The sequence below is a fragment of the Uloborus diversus genome, unplaced genomic scaffold (assembly GCF_026930045.1).
Source record: "Uloborus diversus isolate 005 unplaced genomic scaffold, Udiv.v.3.1 scaffold_174, whole genome shotgun sequence".
Taxonomy (NCBI): Eukaryota; Metazoa; Arthropoda; class Arachnida; order Araneae; family Uloboridae; genus Uloborus; species Uloborus diversus.
The window spans coordinates 36,630-58,964 of NW_026558323.1; the positions used below are offsets into that span (position 1 = coordinate 36,630).

The 22,335-nt window shown below is 35.0% G+C and overlaps 1 protein-coding gene across 1 annotated transcript in view; it reads right to left on the reverse strand.

Annotated features, from left to right (window-relative positions):
• LOC129233119 (uncharacterized) overlaps positions 1-19,536 on the reverse strand; it is a 34,156-nt gene extending 14,620 nt beyond the window's left edge. The window contains exons 1-3 of the mRNA XM_054867179.1: positions 18,859-19,536; positions 12,462-12,626; positions 2,097-2,429 (exon numbers count right to left, since the gene is read on the reverse strand). Of these exons, the coding sequence (XP_054723154.1) occupies positions 2,097-2,429; positions 12,462-12,626; positions 18,859-19,536 (1,176 nt within the window). The remainder of the gene's footprint in view (positions 1-2,096; positions 2,430-12,461; positions 12,627-18,858) is intronic.
• Between the last annotated feature and the right edge of the window lie 2,799 nt (positions 19,537-22,335).

Genomic DNA, 22,335 nt, shown 5'->3' on the forward strand with positions numbered 1-22,335 from the left:
CAAAAAAAGTTTGACATTAGTACGACCAATATTCACTAAGATATGAAACGCAGCGTTTTGTAACTTACACCATTTTACACTCGCCGTCAGTAACATCTTTTGGGGGAAAATATAGCAGTTAATGAGTGTTTATATAAAATTATATGTGTGCAGAGTGATTTTTCAAATTGTTCAAGGTTTTGCAGCGTGTTTTGTGTATCACGGCATAACATTTGCATGAATTTTTGAGTAGAAATGAAAAATGTAATACCTTGTGTTTTTTACTTTGCCAACCTGTCATTATTCTGAAAGGGTAATAAGTTCTAATCTCATCTTCTGCATGGTCCCTTAAAACTTTCAAATGGAATATCTCCTTGAGTTTTCATTGCACAAATGTCAAGTTTTTTTGTGTCAGTAAGTTTTAAATTCAGATCATTTCTCTAAATATAAGTTAGGGGACCTAGAGCTGTATAAAAAGTTAAATTTTGTAGTTTTTGACTAATTTTTATTTTTGCTTCAAACTTCCAATATCTTTACTCTGCATCTGAATATTTTTGCAATTGGAAGTAAGCATCTAGGACTAACGGTTGCAAAAATAAAGGTCTTGCAGGTTAAAACGAAACACCTTGTATAACCAACTATATACAAAACAATAAATTTTTCCCTAAAATTTGTATTTTGATCACATATTTAAAGAATTATTGTGTGAAACAACTCAGCAATCTAATATGATATTCACATTAAATGTGTTGGATATGCCTAATCAATGTTGATAGCCAAATTTCACATATAAAAAGCAATTCTACAAAAAGTAAAAAGCTTAACTGGTTAAAAAAAAAAAAAGCAAACATCTTTTTCAATTATGGCATTGCAAAGAAAGATCCTTTGGTTCGTGATATGTTTCTTTCATAATTTCATTAAGTCTTTCTATAAAAAATATTATAAACTGTGTAATACATATGTATGTATCAGTTTTACCAATTGTTTCATATTTAGATTAAAAAAAAAAAATTCTCATTCACTTTTTGCATTTTTTTGTAAAATACCCAGTTTTTGGGTATTTACCCAGGTAAATACCCAAAAAATATTTACCTACCCACTGGGTATTTACCCGATCCACATCACTAATTCCATATAATGTATTGATAGAATTACAGAAAAATTTTTAAGTAATTTTGCTAATCATTTGCAAAGTGGTTCCAAAACCATCGCCAGGTTTTACTTTCGGGGAGTATTTCTGCATTTTTCCGTTTCAAAAATTTCACAAAATTTTTACACGAATGGTTTCCCTATGTGTCACATTTTCCATCTCCGTCACATATCGATATACTATATGTAGAACCTCTATAACTGGAGAGGCCGACGCATCCGCCATTTTGGAGCAAGCGTACAACAGGGAAAGCTAGCTTTATTGGCAATCATTCGCCAAACAGGGAACGAGAGAGTCAGAGAGCGAAGGTGAACATTGGCGAAATTTTGGAAACAGTTGGCGTCGTTTCCAGGTTGCCAGTCACTTCGCGGGCTATTAATTATCCATTTCTTTTTTCTTTCTGCATCTGCTGGAAATCTGAAGAGCTGAAATCCTTTTTTGGAGCTGTTTGCACAATTAACAGCCGAACAAACACCTATTTGACTCAATTTAACACATGCTAAAGAAATGTAAACATTAGCAGCAATGCTATCTCTACGAAGCAGTGGATCAAGTTCGCTCCAAAATGACGGATGCGTCGGCTCCTCCACTATAGGGGCCTTAACTATATGAACTATATATCGTCGCCCCAGAGCAACAGTAAGACATCTAATCCCAGGAATAATAGTAAGATATCCTGCTGTTACGGACAGTAAGATATCCTTCTGTTACTCTGAGGCTACGATATTTCAAATGGGATAGAATTTTGAAATGCTGATGCAGAAAAGGAAGAAACAAACAATTTTTTAATTCTCAGCGTGAAGGAAACTCTTCTGACACATTTAGGAGAATGTTTTTGTATGCATAAGTAGATACGTTTTTTAACAAGAAAAATTCTTACGATTAGAAATTTGGAATAGCCAAAGTTCGGATGATTTAGGCGTTTAGGGTTTTCGGGTTAGTTCTGCATTACCCACAGTAAACTTACTTCTCCAGCTCTTTTGGAATGGTTGGAAGAAGATCCACTGGAACACCTTCTGTGGTTGGGATTACCCTTGCTGCAGCACACCCTCTCTTGCGAAGTTGCACGATGTCCGTTGACGACGCCCCTCTGTTGGGTCTGGGGCGGCGCAGGGTGGTGCGAACTGTAGAAGTTCCATCCGGAGAGAACCGTGTGCGGGGCGGCCCCTCTACCCCCGCCCCCTCCGGCCTGCAGGCTATTTGAACGAGTGCTAGAAGTAGTCGTGTCTGAAGGATAATCGTCGGTGAGACTGCAACTCTCTTCAGAGCCAGTGGATTGGCAAGAACAACCATCCGAATCCTGGAAATAATGAAGATGAACGGGAATTATTGTCATGGAAACAAGTTAATATCCGCAACCAATTTTTTTCCTGGTGGTTCTTAAAACAGTGGGAGATTCGAAAATACACACAATAAATGTTTTACAAACCGTATTTTCCTGCGTATTGTCCGTGGATTTATCTGTTAAAAAAGTGTATAATTAATAAGGTGCGGATTATACGCTGTCGCGGACTATCTGCTTTTTCTTTTCTCAACGCCAACGCATTGACACTCCATTTACAGCAGGATTGATCGTTTCTCTGCTATTAGGGTTGTTTAATTTACAAAGCTTGAATTTCTTTTTACGCAATTCAAGCTGTAAAAAATAAACAACCATACAGTCAAGGAAGAAGTCTCCATTTTTCAAGATTGCAGTGTTTGCTCTTTTGTCTTGCCCCTTAATCTGAAGTAATTGGTGTACTATAATCACGATTTCAAGAAGCAATCATTATTTTTTAGATTAATACCCCTTTAATTAGACTTAAAAATTATTACATCTTCACGTTTTTAATTTAGTTTCTAAAATTGTATTTTTATTCAAAACATTTTTTTTTTTACATCGAATTATCTGCGGATTAAAAGACGCCGCAGATTATACGAAGATTTTTTTTTCTTCTTCAGGCTGATTTTAGAATCTGCGGATTATACGCCACTGCGGATAATACGCAGTTCTGAGATAGGCAAAGGGGCCCCCAAAATACATTGCGATGGACCCTCAAATATTTAAAACCGCCACTGATCAATTCTCTCCTTCATAGTGAGACTAAGTTTATAGTCTTTTTATTTTGAGGATCATACCTCTGTAGGAAACATAATTTTCTAAATTTGGTAATGATGCTCAAATCTCTAACTACACATTTGTTACGCGGGCTTTTTGAAACTTTGAACTCAAATTCATATGAACTCTTATTAATATGAATGATTTTATTTGTAATGGATTTCTTCTATGGAATGGCTCACTTTATTGTTTAGAATTTGAATACCATGTTTCACAAGAAAAAACAAAAGGAAGAAACAGGCGAAAAAAGGAATAAACAGAAAAATATGGACATTTATTTTTTTTTTACGATGTAGGGCTCACCACTGAAGTATAGAGTATCTAACTTCTGGATTATAAGAGACATCAATAATAATAACATACAATTTGAATGTAGTCACTAGTTAGAAACATAGTTCTATGTAGTACTTCTGTTTGAAAGAATCTTAGACTTGCGACCTTGGTCCAATGACAGCATTTGAACATTTTTTTCCTTATGCAACCAATTACAATTCATCAGTATGCACCTAATTATTGAACGTTAAATGCAACTAAATTTCCGTTTAATTTTTTTAACACAGAAAAAAATTGTTTTGCTATCGAATGCAGTTTAAATGGCGAGTCTTTTCGATTTCGATTCCGCCAGGAACTGACTACAACTGTATTTATGTCGAGGACTGCATACTAAGTGCCTTGCCTCCATTATTTTTTTATACCGATAGATGGCAGCACCATCACCGGATCGAACAGTTAATGAGAATTTAGAACTAGACCAGGAGCTATAGCTACCTGGTGCTAGCACCCCCAGAGGTGTCGTTTCACATGGAGGACATTGAGACCACGAGCATATTTAACGTCGCCCAGTCCCCTTTAATGACGACGGTGCATCTTCGACCATCGAGGTTCGAACTCAGGACCGTCCGGCCCCGAATCTGACACTCTACCGATCGGGCTACCACGGCCCGGTGAGTCTTTTAAATTCAAGATTTAAACTAAATGAAATTCGCCTCCTCTGTCAGATGACTCTGACTGCAATTGGAAGGCCCCGGGTTTGAATCCGGATTTACCATGGATGTACTTTCTCTCTCCTGTCCTTGTCCTTTCTTTGTGTGAATGTGTTGTTATGCTGTGAATGGTCGCCTACCCTTTAAACGGGTCCTTAGGGCATCTGTGTACTGTGGAAGGCGGACTTCACACCAAATTACGGTACAGTTGGAAAAGTGAAGCAGCGCACCCCGAATTGCCAGCCTAGCTACACAAGACAACAACAACAACAAAATGAAAACGAACTAATTCAGAACATCTAACAAAAACTCTGTCAGACATACAAATTGGCACAACTTTCGATTGAAAGTTAATTTATTTCAAAGTTGCAAAATTTATTAATTATCCTTTTATGCGAACATAAATTTCAAATTACCGGCAGATAATAGTTCTAAGATTTCATGCTGAGGTTCGTTTCGTTTCAGACATTTCATTTGTGGTATGGGATTTCGTTCCAAACAGGACAGCTTATCGCTTCTGTAAGTGATACTTGTGGCAATCCCTAATAAAATTAGGCAATCAGAATTAATTTCCCCTCTTTACCATGATAAAGAAGTGCGAATCGGCCCTCGGGCGGCTTCATTAAAGAACTGAAGCATATCAGATCTTTTCGGCAACAGTCGGCTGCCTTCGGGATTCTTCGGGGTGTGAAATGAAGGCTTCGGCGCTAATGAACCGAGACTCGAGGGCGAAAGAAGACAGCCATTAATGAAAGAAATGGAAGCTCATTAACGCGCCTACCTGCGACCATGTTGGCATAGACGCTTTCATTCAATTATTGCTGTGTTGTGAAATTCGAGGTCATTGTCTGGTGTTCCGAACGGTATCAGAATTTCTTAAACGTTTTTCCTTGGATGAAAGCAATATTTTCTGGGATGTAATAAAATCGTAGGTTTTTCTATGAAATTAATAACATTTGCACTTGTAAGAAACTTGAGCCAACATAATTAACATGTACGTAATAAGTCCCTGTACATTAGATTGTAACATGATGTGTACTAACAAAAAAGGTGTGCAGTTGCACCTCTACAACACTTTGTCAATTCAAAGGGCAACTGCAAATGTGTCTGACCTACTGTCCAACAATTTTTCTTAAAATATTAAAACAACGAGCTTAAATTATTCTCGTTGTCATGGTAATCTGAAAAGTCGGAGCAACATCAACTTTGGTCAAGTGAAGATAATAAGAAAATCGTGATTGCTCAAAAAAAAAAAAAAAAAAAAAAAATGCGTTTTGTCACGTTGTTACGAATTTCGAGACAAATATTGAAAAAAATGGTTGCTGGGAAGCAGATGCAGACTTCGCATTAATACAAAAACGCCAAATATAGGTAATAGCAATGTGGTCGTTTCCGAAATTTTAAAAGTATTTTTTTCTGAAAGAGCATGCTTAAAAACATAAGATTTGACCATTTTTTAAATAATTTGACAAAGTTTAATGTTTTAAAAACAATATTTAAATCGATGCGTAGATTCAATTTTTAATTTTTTACGCTTCTGCACATGATATCACAAGTGATGAAATGCCATTCACTGATGCCGTTAGCGCAGAGAACAATATTTAATTCTCTTTTTTACTCACATGTACTGGCAACGATATGGTTGATAGCAAGCGTAGAGAGCAATGTTTAATTCGCTTCTGAACTATCATAATCTGGAAAACCGGTAGACAGTAAGCGTAAGCATTCAACGCACCAGTGGAATAGTGTGCCAAAGTTCATCGCTTGTGACGTTATAAAGACCACGTCTTACTCTCAAAATCGGACATTTAAAAAATTATTAAAAATTAAGCTTCGGGAATACATATATATATTTGTGTTCTGGCTCGGGGCAATCATTTTTATATTAGATGTGATCCACAGATAAAAATATAAAAAAAAGTTTGGGCTCTACTGTAGAGTTTAAATATACTACTTTTCAATTCTTCAAACCTTCTTCCTTAATACTACACCGAAAAGCATAACCATTTCCGTGGATCCCGCAGTTCTCTGTTACGCAAGTCCGCAATTCAATTCGTCGGAAGCTTTAGAATTAGTTCTTTGCACTCAGTTGTTCCCGGTCGGAAATACTTGTGGAATTTCTCAAATAGTTCTCGGAAACCAAGACAAAGGAATAGAGGGTAGAAACAAAAGGCCGACATATTTCTAAATGTGGTTCCTGTCTTTAACAACACTAGCAGGACACAGTTTTTCTGAGAAATTTATTCACTTTTTTTCTATCCATACAGCCAGACGCGTTCGTAAGTCCAAAACAATTATATTGATCTGTAATTCAAATTTTATGTGAATTTTTACAATTCTGCGAGAATGCATTTTTGATTTTACAGGGTGACAAGAAATAACTTGGACACACATGACTTTAATGCTAATGAAAATATTGCGACCAAACTTTAAATTAATATGAATACATTATTTCGTCTAATATATTTGCAAATTTTCAAAGTGGCTACCTTTAGTATTAATACAGAGCTTTAAACGTGTCACAAAATTTTCGGCTCTGGGCCACAACTCACTTACTGATGCTTTATCCCATGCCTTGTATAAGGATTTCTTTAGAGATCACAAATTTTACCTCACCCCGCTCAGATTTTATGAGGGATTCACGAAGTTGGCAGAAATGAGTTTTAGTGCCGATTTTGTGTTAGCCCTTATTTGTATCATTCTGTTCGTTTTTAATTCGAAATATTAGTTTTCCTTTTAGTCAATATTTATTCAATTAAGAACTCTTAGCAAGGATATCAAAGGATTATTTGACTGCGCGTGGACGTTTGAAAGCGCCGACGCTTTGAATTAACGGTAAGCGATTTTTGAATTATGAAATTTTTTTAACACGAAACGCTTTTGGGTTATAAAAAGTACGTGACTAAGGAAGGTGTCCTTTCCAGGAAAAATGATCTTAAAGAACCGTAAGTGGTGTGTGAAGAGTGTGTGAAGTTGGGCTGTTTTTAGAAATAAAACGAAATTTTGACTGTAGTGGTATAACGATTTTTGTTATTTCCTTAATTATAAGAACAATTGAATTTGTTTATCAACAAAAATAATGATAGATTATGAAAAACGAGTGAAGTTTTGTTTAGTTCATATTGTCTGTTTTGTAACTTTCATTGCAGGTTTTATGCAGACAATTAAATTTTGTATCTTGATAATCGGAAACTCTTTCCGCCGGAATCTTGTTTAACCAACATCGGTTCCTTTAAATGCTTTTTTTTTTGGCAAGTAAATAATATCATAGGCTTGCTAGACGTCCCGGTTTTGACCGGGACAGTTCCGGTGTTCACACAAAGTCCCCGTGTCCCGGCCGGTTTACTGCACGTCCCGGTAAAAGATAGATAGTACAGATGACTAGTGATGTGGATCGGGTAAATACCCAGCGGGTAGGTAAATATTTTTTGGGTATTTACCCAAAGCCTGGGTAAATACCCAAAAACTGGGCATTTTACAAAAAAAAAAAAAAAAATCAAAAAATGCAAAAAGTGAATGGGAATTTTTTCAAAAATCTAAATATGAAATAATTGGTAAAACTGATACATACATACTGTCCGACCTCGAAAGTCGCGACTAGCACCGTTGAACGAACGGTTCTATTTTAAAAAGAGGTGAGAGCTTGATTAAAAAAACCCACCGTGGCAGCATTTCTGCTTTACGGATAAGGCAGGGGAATAACTTAAAAAAAAAAAAAAAGCTTCAACCAAACCAACACCTTTAATAAACGAGTTCAAAGGAAAACAAAATGAAACAAAACAAAAAAAAAAATAAATAAATCCCTTCACATTCGTTTCTCTCTTATCAATATCTCCCCTATTTTGATAAAATCGGAAGCGACCTGATGCATGCTCAAATTCGAAGAAGGTCGCGGTTTTAAAATATCAAACAGTATGTATTATACAGTTTATAATTTTTTTTTTTATTGAGACTTGATAAAATTATGAAAGAAACATATCTTGAACCAAAGAATCTTTCTTTTCAATGTCATAATTGGAGAAGTATAAACAATTCAATGATGAACTTCAGGATTTCAAAATCAATCTAGGTTAGTCATATCCAAAATGAAAAAAAAAAGGAAGCATGAGGGATGTTTGGACGAATAAACTGAGAAGTTATTAAGACTATGATGGTATTTATTTATTTTATTGCTGTTTTAGTGATAACGTGGCAAATATAGAAACAGTTTTCACATTAATAAGCAAAAAAAAAAAAAAAAAAATCAAAATATTGTTTTCTGTTGCCTTGCTCAGTTGCATTTGCTCCCCAGTACTTCATGATGAATATTTATTCAAACTATTTTTAATAATTTAATACAGGCAATTAGTGATGTAGGGTGAGAAGGTAAATATTTTTTTTGGGGTATTTATCCGAAGGCAGGGTAAATCCTCTAGTAATTGCGGATTTTTCAAAAAAAAATTTAGGTGGTATCAAAAGGTGATGATTTCCTTTTTGAAACATAAACCGTAAAATGAAAGGTTATAAAAATATAAAAATTTATATAATATATTTTTTTTTATTAAAGGCTTAATGAAATCTAAGGCTTAATGAAAAAATGAGAGGCAGAATACGCCTGAACAATTGAACTAAGTTTAGAGGAAATTTCTGCAAAAGATAAAGGTAAATAAATAGTAATAACGAATTGAGCGACATTTCGTTACATTTTGATGTCATGCAGGGACATATTACTGGGTTAAAAAAGACTAGGACCTTAAAAAATTGATGTTTGCTTTTTTTTTGTAACCAGTTAAGCTTTTTACTACTTGTAAAATGGCTTTTTATATCTGAAATTTGGCTATCAACATTGATTGAGCATATCCAACACATATAATGTGAATATCATATTAGATTGCTAAGTTGTTTCACACAATAATTCTTTAAATATGTGATCAAAATACAATTTTTGGGCAAAAATTTATTGTTTTGTATATGGTTGGTTATATATATAGTGGAATACATACAGAAAAATATTTTAGTTGAATATAAATTTTTTAAATAAATACCCGGGTAAATAACCATTTTGGGTATTTACCCGGGTATATACCCTGGGTATTTACCCCTAAAAATAAATTCCCGGGTATTTTACATCACTACAGATGACCAAAAAAGTCTAATAATATTTAAATGTGAAAGCTTGTTAAGGATAATTGTAAGATTGATTTGTAAAATTAAAATCGTATTACATTGTGAAAATTTTCATAAGATTAAAGCCAAAAATGACTTTAAAAAAATCCTAGCCAAACAAAAGTAGATGTAAATATTGTTAAAGTTTTTATTCCCCATTCAAAGTGTTTCTTCTTGTTATTAACTAGTATACACATAATTAACAAGTAGAATACACATTCTTAACACTAATATTAAAAATTTATTCACAGCATTAAAAATAAATTATGCTCTAAAACACTCTAAAACACAGCCGGGTGTGTGTACCCTTTAAAATACTCGTGATGCTGGAAGAGGGGGGGGGGGCATTCCTGTGTCCCAGTTGAACATTTCAAAAATCTCGCAAGCCTACTTCAAAAGACAGTGTTTTTCCAAATTTATTATAGCTGCTCCTTTTTTCTTTCTAAGAAATTGTTATGCCCTCCTGAATTCCCGTAATAATACAATTTCCTAAATTTTATCCTCAAGTTGCAGTTTATTTAATATGTTTGAAAAACAATGCCATATTTTGTGTAAAATAGCTTTTATGCACTATACAAAGGTTTTCAAACAGGGTGCCGCGGCACCCTGGGGCACCGTAGAGAGAAGAGATGGGCTCCGCAAAATGTCCACGGCATCAACACATTTAATGTAACAAAGATAGGTTAGCGTACCATGAGAAAATTATAATTCTTCAAAGATTGCGGTTAATCGAAAAAGAATGGGAATCTTTCCACTATAACATATTTTATTACTATTAAGGGAATAGATGAGGATGGCTAATGAACATTTTATTACAAAACTCAAATAAAATTTGAGAAATATATATATTTGAAAATCAAAATTAGTGAAAGATTTCCTCAAATCATCATTGAAAAGATGTTCTCAAACCATGTAGTCATTGAAAATATACCAAAGTTCTCAATGTGAGCGCTCAAACCGAAGTCATGCCGATAACGTTTTCCTGATTTTTATTTCCTGTCACCGATTTGATTTCTTTTAAATTTTAATGTGTTAACGTTTTGTTGGTAAAAGCTACGTGCCCTTCTTATAATTATCCCATGAGGGGGGGGGGGGGATGACTTGAAACCACTGACTTAAGGCTATTGGAGGCAGTCAATTCTTCTGCTGGCACTGAATTATCCGTGAACCACAGGAGTAACAATTTTTTGTTGTGCTCATCTTCTTTACTTGGGCAGTTTTGAGATAAAGGAAAACGTTTTTTCACTTCTGGTGTTTTTTTTTTTATTTAAAATTTATTAGTTTTTAGCCGCTCTTTTAGTTCATGCTATTCGAATGTTTATTTACTTTGCAAGCTTTGTTACAAAATTAGTAACTTTCGACGACTCGTGATGAACTTGTTTGGCCTTTTCGGACTGTCTCAAAATGATAAGCAATATTTAAGAGTGATGTGGTATGACGTAACGTATAAAACCTTCATAAATATGTACCACAAACGCGAATTTTGTTTTCTAATTCGACATCAAAATTGTCTAAAGGTGAGGTGTCGCAAGAACAATTTTACTCGACTGCCGATCATTTCCATTTTAGAATGTGTCGGCCCCGCGCGATTGCCTCGTTTCTCAGAAACCCAGTCCCGATTTATTCCGCGTGACGTCATTGGAAAAATTTTCAGTTCCCCGTGCTGCTGCTGCTAAAAAAATAACGTCTGTCCGTCACGAAAAGAAAATAAAACAGACGAAGACCCTGAAGGGCTCTCTCACGCACTTGGGAAGCTGGAATTGTATGTCAGGGTTACGGTTATGGTATTCCGAAAAGAAGGGGTCTGAAACAATGGAATGGAATAACTGCAGTAATTGATCTGAATTAATAGATAATTTTTCAGGAACCATGTGGCTCTCAAAAAGAACGCACTGTAATTTATACATTTATTGCATGTTTTTTAAAAAAATAATTTGTAACTTTCTATGACATTTTCGCAAAATTTTGAAAGTGTTGATGCATCTGTGTTCCTAATTTGTCTTTCAAACAGCTTTAAATACGATTCAGCCTACCGTATTTCAGGATTCAGGCTCGTCATTTAGGGGGGTCAGAAGGGAGCAATTGACCCCACTTGGCTTCGAGAAATCAATGTATTTACAGATAAGTGAGAGTGATTTTGATTGTTTTTCGATATAATTTGCATTGAGTACCCCTTTGACCCCCTTCCCCTCTAAAGCGTCGAAATGACGGGCCTGCCGTACTTACTATTTTTTCAGCATGACTCACTCCAACATTTTTACACTGATGAAGGTGTTGTTTCAGCTCCAAAGTGTCTACACTTTTTTTTACTTAATTAGACCGACGGAATTATAGCTATTTTATTTTCTTTATGTCTTTATTTTTTGAGAAATTAAGTTTTAAAAAATGTTTGAATCGGAATGATTTTTTTTTCTTGGCAGGACTCATTCTGGGGGGGGGGGGGGTCTTAAAAGTAGGTTCTTTATTGACTTGGTACCACTATAGTTTCTTTGGATTAATATTTAGTTTTAGTAGAAAAACGCGCTAACCGCGCTAACTTAAACGCGCGTTATTTACATCACCTACTTCGTCAAAAATAATTATTCTTTAAACTAGTTTTCATGAGCTCTCGTCTGTTGTATTTAGTAAATTATAGAAGCTTCTTTTCCTTGGATAAACTGTTCATCCTTTTTATGCCCTCCCCACCCACTAAAATAACAGCACTTAAACAACTTTTAATTGCAAGGTGAACGCGGCAGGGGTTGCTAGGTATTATTTTTAAAAGGTTGAAAATAATGGCAATGTTGCAATACAGTCTTCAAATTTTCCAAATCGTCAGTTAAAACTTGCCAAATACGATTTTTTTTTGAGGTCGTCACAGTAACCTCCCATCGGGCATCCCTGCAAATATAGTACGAGAACATAATAGTTTGAATAACAAATAGCGTTAAAATACATGCATGTGTTTCAAGGTTACTAGGAACTCCTTTCCAATCTTCTCAATGCCCCTTTTCCGTTTAAACCCACTCTGCTACATTTTATCTCATATACGGAAAGGAAATTGCACACGTGCATTGCTTAATGTGAAAGGAGTGACTACTAAACGTGTAAGAACAAAGTTACTTACAGTTCTTCTATGAGCAGGTCTCATACCAGCCAGGGGCGTAGTCCTGCAGGTGCAGCGACGGGCTGTCCTGTTGGCTGCTGGTCCAGTAGGCGGCAGCACTGCTGAGACTCCAGGTTCACTTTGGTGGCGTGGGTCAGACGCATGCGCGATCAAGAGGGCCAAACACTATTGAGAAGAAAAATGCATTAGACGCAGTAAGTATAAATACAGATATAAAGACCTGAATCTGAAAAACATGGTGTCAAACTAAACCTGGATATGATCAGTCTCAAGCTGAAGGCAGTTTACACCGAGAGCGACAGCGGCAAAAAGTTAGTCGTAGAGTATCTGCGTACGTTGCTGTTTTCATATGTAATTTACTCAATACGCCTTCGTGTTGCCATTTGCTCACACGTTGGTATTTTTTATTCCATCAAAATTTACTGTCACTCAAGGCTTGTCACCATAATTTGTTGATTGTGCTATGACGTCATTGTTTAGAACTGAAAATCCCAGTTTATCAATTTGGTATCCATGGCAACGGACACCTTTTTCACACATTTAGAAGTCTCTAAATTTAATTTTTGAATACCGATCACTTTGTTTTAAAGTATTATTACCATTTTTAATTGTTTTTTGTTTGGGCCAATGTTACCCTTACGTTTGGGTTACTTTGGCCCAAAGTGGTTTTCCCGAATTAAAATCATGGTAGAACTAACTAGAAGCAAATAAATACATGTGTTGAAACGCAAAAGTATTTATTTGAAGAAAAATACATTTTATAAAAATTAAAATTAAACATTAAAAAAAAATTTTGTGCATACCCAAAACCATCTTTTCATCAGTTTTGGAGGTTGAATAATTTTGTAAGGATAACAAAATTAAAATAACGATATTTGCATTCGTAAAAACCAATGATCCTAAACTGTCGGTCACTTCCAAAACTTTTCAATACGCTCTATGCTCTCAACATTAGTTCCTTCTTCTCTTGCATAAACAGCTATCCATGTAAATCTGAGCTCATTCTACAATAACAAAATTCCGTCAACTTTCCAAGAAATTTGACAAAATGTGCAAGAAGTAGATGCAACTGAGTCAACGTTTTCTAAATCTTCCGCACATTAAAACCTTCTACACATGTTCCTCTTAATCTTCCATAATAAAAGCCAAGTAACTGAGCCCTGAGATTTGAGTTTGTTTTCGCTCTCTTAATCCGCTGCTAAGAACTCCTGATTTTTTGTGTTTTTCATGTTTAGGGTTTTAATTTTAGCTTTTCTTTTCTTTTCCAAGTCTCTCTGATGGATTCTTTCAAGTTTTTATGCTGGACCAAAGGAGGTCGTAATTTTTAGGCTAAGAGATGCGTCGATATTGTGAAAATTAAAAAAAAAAAAACCTTAACAGAAATGAGAAGTACAACTATGCTACTACATAAAGTATTGAATAGTGTTCATAAATAGGTACTTAACGATCTCTTAGCTGGTATAGAACTGCTTCTATAGGTGAAAGTCTGTCAGGTTATAAAGTCACATGTTAGCACAAGGAAGACAAAACCACTGGTATTGCTCCTTATGGAGAGCTATCAAACTGCTTGGCATACATTACTGAATCTTTGAGGCTACTCTTTAACGGAATTTGTCAAAATATATTTAAAAATTACTTCCTGCAGTTAGCAAAGAACGGTGTATCTTTCTCTCAATTTGGGCCAAAGAAAGGACCCTAGAGTCAAAGTAGCCCGCGTTTACGGTAATTGTTTAACATTCTTCTAAATGAAACAATGTAATAATTTTACAGCATTTCTTTTGTTCTTCTTCCCCCTATGAAAAAGCATGTCAAAAGCATTTCATTGATGATAGCTGCAAATTCATTTACTAAGGACTGATTAAGAGATCTTGCAAGCCATGCGTTTTCTGAAAATCTAAAATGCATCTCTGGGATTGTTAGTTTAAAATGTGTTTAAAGAAATGCTGTTTGCGAAAAAACGCCAATGCATGTGTTGAATACTTTTATTTGTGATTTTTTAGACGCCTAGTGTTATAGTTAATGTCACGTGTTAAGTTATTTGTAAACGTGGTATAGTTAATGTCACGTGTTAAGTTATTTGTAAACGTGAAATAACATAAATAAGTAAAATAGTTGATAAATAGTGTTTAGTTTTAATTAATAATCGTGTAAAGTTATTTTTTATCATTGTCGAATTAGCAAACTCAAAATAATAAATGCGAGTAAAGTGACGTTTAAATGTTTTTGAAAATACCTTTTAATAGTGATTTTTTTTCCCCTTTTCATTTTACTTACTTTTTTTTTCTTCAAATGCTTACTTCTGTATCTCAAGACATTTCATGTTCAAAACTTATTTACCAAGTTCCACACTAATAGCAAAAACCGGGTATACAGTGGAATTATCCGAATAAAGAATGTAGCGAATGATCCAGGAGTGCCCACTTAGGGGAGTAATGGCGCAAGCTGCGCCATTGAAATTTTTAGAGGGGGGAGGTGTATTGAACGGTATTGCTCACTTTGGGGGGGGGGGGGGGGCTCTTGCTCTTAGGGGGGTCTTCGCGTTATTTGGAGGGAGGGTGCGCCCTGCTCTTAGAGTGGGGGCACCCCTGAAAGAGCAGTAACGAAAATAAATTGTTTGAAAATATAAAACCAACTTAAATAAAATCAAGCAAATTACAGCATGCTGTGTTATCAAATAATGCACCCGATACTTTGAAGCAACGATTCTCAACCTATGGTCCGTGGACCACTATTGGTCTGCGAGAAATTTTCATGTGGCACAAACAGATAAGGAAAATTAATCTTCTTCGTTTTGAAATTGTAATTAAATTTATTAAAAAAAGTTTTTGTATTTATCTCATTTCAACTAATATAAATGTTATGAAAATATTATATTTATATCGTATGCGGTCCGCTTAGGATTCGGAATTCGGAAGGGTGCAAAGTAGTACCTCAAAAGTGAAAAGGTTGAGAACCATTTTGGAGGCCTGATGACTACACCAAAAGTAATTTTCTTTCCATACGCCAGAAAAATTCAACGAAGTTAAGCAGTGAAACTGTTCAATAGGTAGTGAAACCTTATTGTTATTGTACAGCAGCGTTTCTCAACCTATTATGACTCGCAGACCGGCAAGAGCTTTAAAAAAAAAAAAAAAAAAAAATGCGGACCGGTGATGTTTCTCCCCTTTCTCCTTTTCGCGCGCGCGCAAAAATAAATGAATAAATAAATAAATAAATAAAATAAAATAAAATAAAATAAAATAGTTGCGGAGGGTTTGTTAAGTTGCATTCGTTAAAAACTGGTGAATTTTGTTTACAGGCCAGTGAGTTTTTTTCCCTTTTTCTATATCTTTCTCTCTCTTTTGCAGAAAAAACAACAATTTTGGACTCGAGAACCGTCAAGTGTTCGTGAAAAAGATTGCATTTAAATCTAACTTATTTAAGATGAATTGATCGAACTAATGTTGTGGTCATTAAAATTTTTGTAAATATTTTGTTATGCATGCGGTGTCTAGTTTCCTCTCCAAAACTTTTAATTTCGTCTTCAGTAGATGACACTTTGCAGCACTAAAAATTATTATAACTTTCTCTTGAACGTTTTGATGGAAAAAAGAGAAAAAAGGAAGACTTGAACTTTAATCGAATTGATCTAACTGAATGAGAACTTTTGTTTACTTCGATCTTTAACTTGCTTGATATTATGTTAAACGTATAAAAGTATAAGATGTATGTTTACTTAAGTTAGTAAATATTCAAAACGAAGTTTCTTGCAGTATGTTAATATTTAGTCATCTGGTGTTAAGATGTGTCTCCAAAATAAATCAACGGGCAGCAATTTTAATTCGCTACTAAAGTATACGATCAGCGATCAAGCTTCATGTGTATTATTTTTAAAATTATAAGTTACAAAAACATAAATAACTTGAAGCTACTTACAGGCATCAATTATAAAATAAGCGGCTGCTAAGGGCTTTGTTGGCCAAAATTGCCAACTTCGATAGCTCTAAGCCAAAAAATGCACTTAACACCTTGTGCAAAAAAAACACCTTTATTAGCGACACTCTGGCGCTGCAAACAAACACATTACACTCTCAAAGAACAGAACAGAACTTAACAGACTGAATTAGCCAACAGTTATAAACTTGGGGCCGCGTAGCGGCGGTTACAGCATTTTATGCTAATTTGCATAAACATACCGCCGGCCTTGATAAATTTTACAAAATTTTCAAAAAGTTAATCATTCATATTAAAGAAAACTTCATAAAGAAATCCATGAAAAGAAAAAAAAACCAAAGAGTCCATCACAAAATATACAATAATATAGCACAAATACAAAATAACACTAAGCACAAATCAATTTTCAATTGGTAAAAGAGCAATCTTGGTTACCGATCTTTTAAGTTCACCTGTTGCAGTTCGAATCTTCACAACTCTAACTTTATCATCGGAACCTTTATGCAGTTGTATAATTCTACCAATTAACCACTTGCAACATGGCAAATTGTCTTTTATTAAAACTAAAGAGCCCAATTTAACATTATCCTTAGCAAACATCCATTTTGAGCGTTGTTGAAGTGTGCTTAAGTAGTCCGTTTTCCATTTTCTCCAAATAGTTTGGACTACCTTAGTGGTTCTTTGCCAGCGGCTTAACCTATTATCATTTATATCAATTAGTTGAGGCTCTGCTATTGCAGAAATTGGCCTACCAACTAAAAAGTGACCTGGGGTTAAACATTGAAAGTCATCATCATCATTTAACAAGGGAGTAAGAGGTCGCGAATTTAAAACCCCTTCAATTTGAATAATTACAGTTTCAAATTCCTCATAAGTGAGTCTTAAATTTGACATTAACCGTTTCAAATGGTGTTTAACAGATTTTACACCAGCCTCCCAAAGTCCACCAAAATGGGGAGATTTAGGAGGGATGTACGACCAATCAATACCTTCAGAATTAAAGAAAGAAGCTAATTTTTCATCTGGAAAATTTATCATACTATACCACTTTTTTAACTGAGCATTGGCTCCAACGAAATTGGTCGCATTATCTGTAAATATTCTGGAACACTTTCCGCGTCTAGCAAAAAATCTTTTAAGAGTTGCTATTAAGGCATCTGTAGTTAAATCTGAGAGCAATTCAAGATGAATTGCTCGGGTTACAAAACATATACATACACAAATGTAAACTTTATTCAGAACACCCTTTCGTTGATTTTTAAACTTAACGTAGAAATGACCGCATAGATCCAAACCCGTGTAATTAAAGACATAAGAAATGTTTACTCTTTCACTTGGTAAGTTACTCATAATTTGAGATGCTAAAATAGGTTTACACTTAAAACAAGTAACAGGAATGAACACATTTTCTAGCTAAATTTCTACCTCCTAAAGGCCAAAATTTTGTACGAACAACATTTAATAAAGCTTGCGGACCTGCATGCAATAATTTTAAATGATAAGTGTAAAATATAATTTCACTCAACTTGGAGTTTTTTGGCAAAAGAATAGGACATTTATGATTGAAAGGCAAAGATGCTTTTTCAAGCCGACCACCTACTCTATGGACACCATTTTCATCAATAAATGGATTTAAATTACATAAATTACCTGCCCTTTTTGTTTTACACTCATCATTTAAAGATAATTGTGCTGCTTTAATAACTAAAATTTCAGCATCACATATTTCTTTTGAAGTGATAACTCCAGTTAATTTATTATCTTTACTTTTCAAATTATGAATAAACCTACGAACATAACAAAGTATGCGAAGAATTTTGTCATAATTATTACTTAATTTTAAAAATTCATTTACAAATCACAGTCATTTTTTAACTCTACATTAGGTTGGTTTTCAACAGTCAAACATTTAATCTCTCTTAGATAAGATTCATCACCAAGTTCCACATTTTCATGATCGAAAGGAAAGTTAAGAGTGTCCTGCTTTAGAAAAGGTGGACCGTTAAACCAAAAGTCATTATTTATCAATTGTTCAGGGTCCAAACCAAGCGATACCAAATCAGCCGCATTCTCCTCCGATTTTACGTGAAACCAACGATTGATATCTGTCAATCTCTGAATTGTAGCTACTCGTGAAGCAACAAAAGTTTTTAACTCACATGGTGATCTTTGTAGCCACGCTAGCACTATAGTACTATCAGAGTAAAAGTAAATCAAATTATCCTTTAAGTTGAGAACTCTTAGCACTTTTGTCACCAACTTCGCTAATAGCACTGCTGCACACAATTCCAGCCGTGGAACTGTAACGGTTTTAATTGGAGCAACTCTGCTTTTGCTGCAGAGTAATTGAGCAGGATGAGTTTCTTGCATTAGACGAAACCATATACACGCACGCTTCATATGCACTTTCTGAAGCATCGGAAAAGCCGACAATTGTCTTGACAACTGGAGTTTCAGTCAGAACATATCTGTCGACGTAAACGTTACTAGTTTTCTTCAGAGCATGAATAAACCGAAGCCATTCTTCAGTTTCTTTTTTAGGTAGAGATTCATCCCAGTCTACTTTTAACTTCCATAAACGCTGAAGAATAATTTTAGCTTTTGTTACTATGGGGCCAAGCAACCCCAATGGATCGAATATCCTCGCAATTTTAGATAGGACAGTTCTTTTCGCAACTTTAGGTTGATCTTCACAGGATAAATTAAAAGCAAAAACATCATTCTGTGATTTCCATAACAGTCCTAAAGTTTTCGTGTCGCTCAGCTTATCAAAATCGTAGCAATCTGCATCTGATGATGTATCAATCAACTCTGGATGATTGCCGCACCACTTGTGAAGATGCATTCCACAACTTCCTAACAGTTCTATAATTTCCCCTTTAAGATCCTTCGCAGTCTCTAAATCCGCCGCTCCGGTCAGAACATCGTCCATATAGAAGTCTGACTTCACAATGATTGAAGCTTTTGGATACTGCTGTTCCCCATCTACACTTAACTGCTTGAGACATCTCATGGCGAGGTACGGTGCGCTTGTTGTACCATATGTTACCGTACATAACCTATAAGTCTTGACCTCTTCACTTTTAGAATTTTTCCATACAATCCGTTGCAAGTCACGTTGACTTTCATCCACATTAATCATTCTGTACATCATTCGGACATCTGCAGTAAATGCATAGCGATGAGTCCTGAACCTTAAAATTATAGAAAACAAATCTTCTTGGATAACTCCGCCATTCATTTGCAAGGAATTTAACGATTCCCCCGTAGAAGTTATCTGCGAGCCATTAAACACTACTCTAAGTTTTGTTGAGTTTTTCTCAGGCCTATAGACACCGTGATGAGGTAAATAATAACATGGAGTAGGGTCTTTAATTTCCATTACTCTTTCCATGTGACCCAAACGTTCGTACTCAGTCGTAAATTTACAATACAAATCTGCGAGCTTTGGATTTTTGTTCAATCGATTCCATAAAGAATTTAACCTTTTTATGGCTATTTGTTTCGAATCTCCTAATAACCGCGGATCCTGTTTAAAGGGCATTTGAACTACAAACCTTCCCGATTGATCTCGTTTGTGAGTTTTTAAGAAATGCTCATTGCACTCAATTTCTTCGGAACTTTTAAATTGATCTGTTTCGTCAATACTTTCTATTTCCCAGAATTTTTTAATTTCCCTACTTAATTCGGCCTCATTAATTAACCCGCAATGCAAGTCTTTAGGCTGGGAATTATCTTTAGTACTACCACCCACAATAAAGCCAAACACAGTATTTTGCAATACTAAATTTGAATTAGGTACATGCAATTGACCAAATCTTAATAATTCTAAGAACACTTCTGCTCCTAGTAGCAATTCAATTTTCCCTGGCCTATTAAACTCAGAATCAGCTAAGTTAACATTCTCAAATATTCCCATCTCCGAGATAGTTACATGACTAACAGGAGTAATTTGAGTTATTTTCGGAACAATTAAAAAATCCAAAACCCGAGAATAACCTCCACCCTTGTTACGAATCACAGCTGACGTTTTAAATTTAACATTCATTGACACCCCAGTCAAACAAGATACGGAAACATTTGCTTTTTCTTTTCTCGGTTCTAATTTGTCCGCTAATTCGCAACTCATAAATTGGCTCTGCGAGCCACAATCTAACAAACACTTAGCAGGAAAGAAATTTCCAACCTTACTTTTGATATAAACAATCGCTGTACTTAATAAAACTCTCTTCGATTGAAACGATTCGTTGGAATACCCTGCAAAACTTTGCTTGTCATTAATTGGTTCAAACGGACTCGCATCTACGTTCAAATGATTTATGTTTGATTCTAGTACGACCCCCTGGGAAAACTCGTTAGTATTTACTTCCACTGCGTTCAACTGACCTCGCGAACCAGTAAGCAAATTAGATTTTTTCCCGGTATCAAAACATAAAAGAGTATTATGCTTTTTATTGCAAATATTACACATAGATTTTGAAACGCAATTTCTCGACGCATGATTTCTATCAAAACACAGAAAACATAAATTGTGCTTCTTAAGAGCTTTTACTCTATCTCTTACGTTTAATTTAAGAAATTGATAGCAAGAGGAAATGTTATGATTTCCTTTACCACAAATTATGCACTTTTGCAAAACTTTATCCACTACACCGGAAACCATTGCGGCCGTTTTTGCCTGGTTTTGTTTAACATTTACATTTGTTTTTGAAGCATTTAAAGTACGCGCATGATCTTTCAAAAAGTCTAATAATTCCGATACCTTCGGCAAATTTTCTTTTTTCAGATTCCTTTCCCACCATAACTTAGTGTTTGAATCTAACTTTCGACTTAAAATAAAAGTTAGAATTACAGACGAAAAACCATCTACCTTTTGATCTAACATTTCTAAAGACCTCACACACTCAGTGCTTATATCTATTAAATTTAAGATTGCTGCGGCAGATTCATTTTGAATTGCAGGAATTCTAAAAAAGCGCTTTAGATGAGCATAAACTTGTTCCCCGGAATTTGAATAACGTTCCTCTAGCAGAGACCAAGCTACTTCATAATTACTATCTACAATCGAAATCGATTGAACAATCCGAAAAGCATCGCCTTTTAACGATGATTTTAAGTACTGTAATTTCATTGCATCAGACAAACTTTTGTTCTGATGAATGCTTGCTAGAAATATGTCTTTAAAGGAAAGCCACTCGTGAAAATTTCCTGAAAACGACGGCAAGTTCATTTTAGGCAACTTAACATTTGTCTCGGCATTAGAGTTCGATTCAACCCTCGAATTTACCTTCAAGTCACTTTTCGCTTTTGAATGCTTTCGGTGTAATTCATATGCCAATTCATCTAAAACATCGTTAATTTCTTCTTGCTCTTTTTCAAAAGACTCAGTAGCATCTTCATTACATGCAACATAAATAGATTTAAAACAAGCCTTTAATTCCAGTTCTAAATCTTTATGCTTACGTTCTAATAGTTCAAAGTCCCTAATTTCAAACTCAATTACGGATACCTTTTGTTTGAACTTCGTAAGTTGTATTTTGAGAACTCGCTTTCTCGATAATAGTTCTTTAAGAGTTTCAGACATGGTACAATCGTATAAGCGTTCACTTACCTTATAACGATATACGCGTAATACTTTCACAACTAAATGCACTGTATCACTGGAATTTCACTGATTCTTAGGAGCGTATATCCATACAGCTCCTGTGAGACGGACCATATTTGTTGGCCAAAATTGCCAACTTCGATAGCTCTAAGCCAAAAAATGCACTTAACACCTTGTGCAAAAAAACACCTTTATTAGCGACACTCTGGCGCTGCCAACAAACACATTACACTCTCAAAGAACAGAACAGAACTTAACAGACTGAATTAGCCAACAGTTATAAACTTGGGCCGCGTAGCGGCGGTTACAGCATTTTATGCTAATTTGCATAAACAA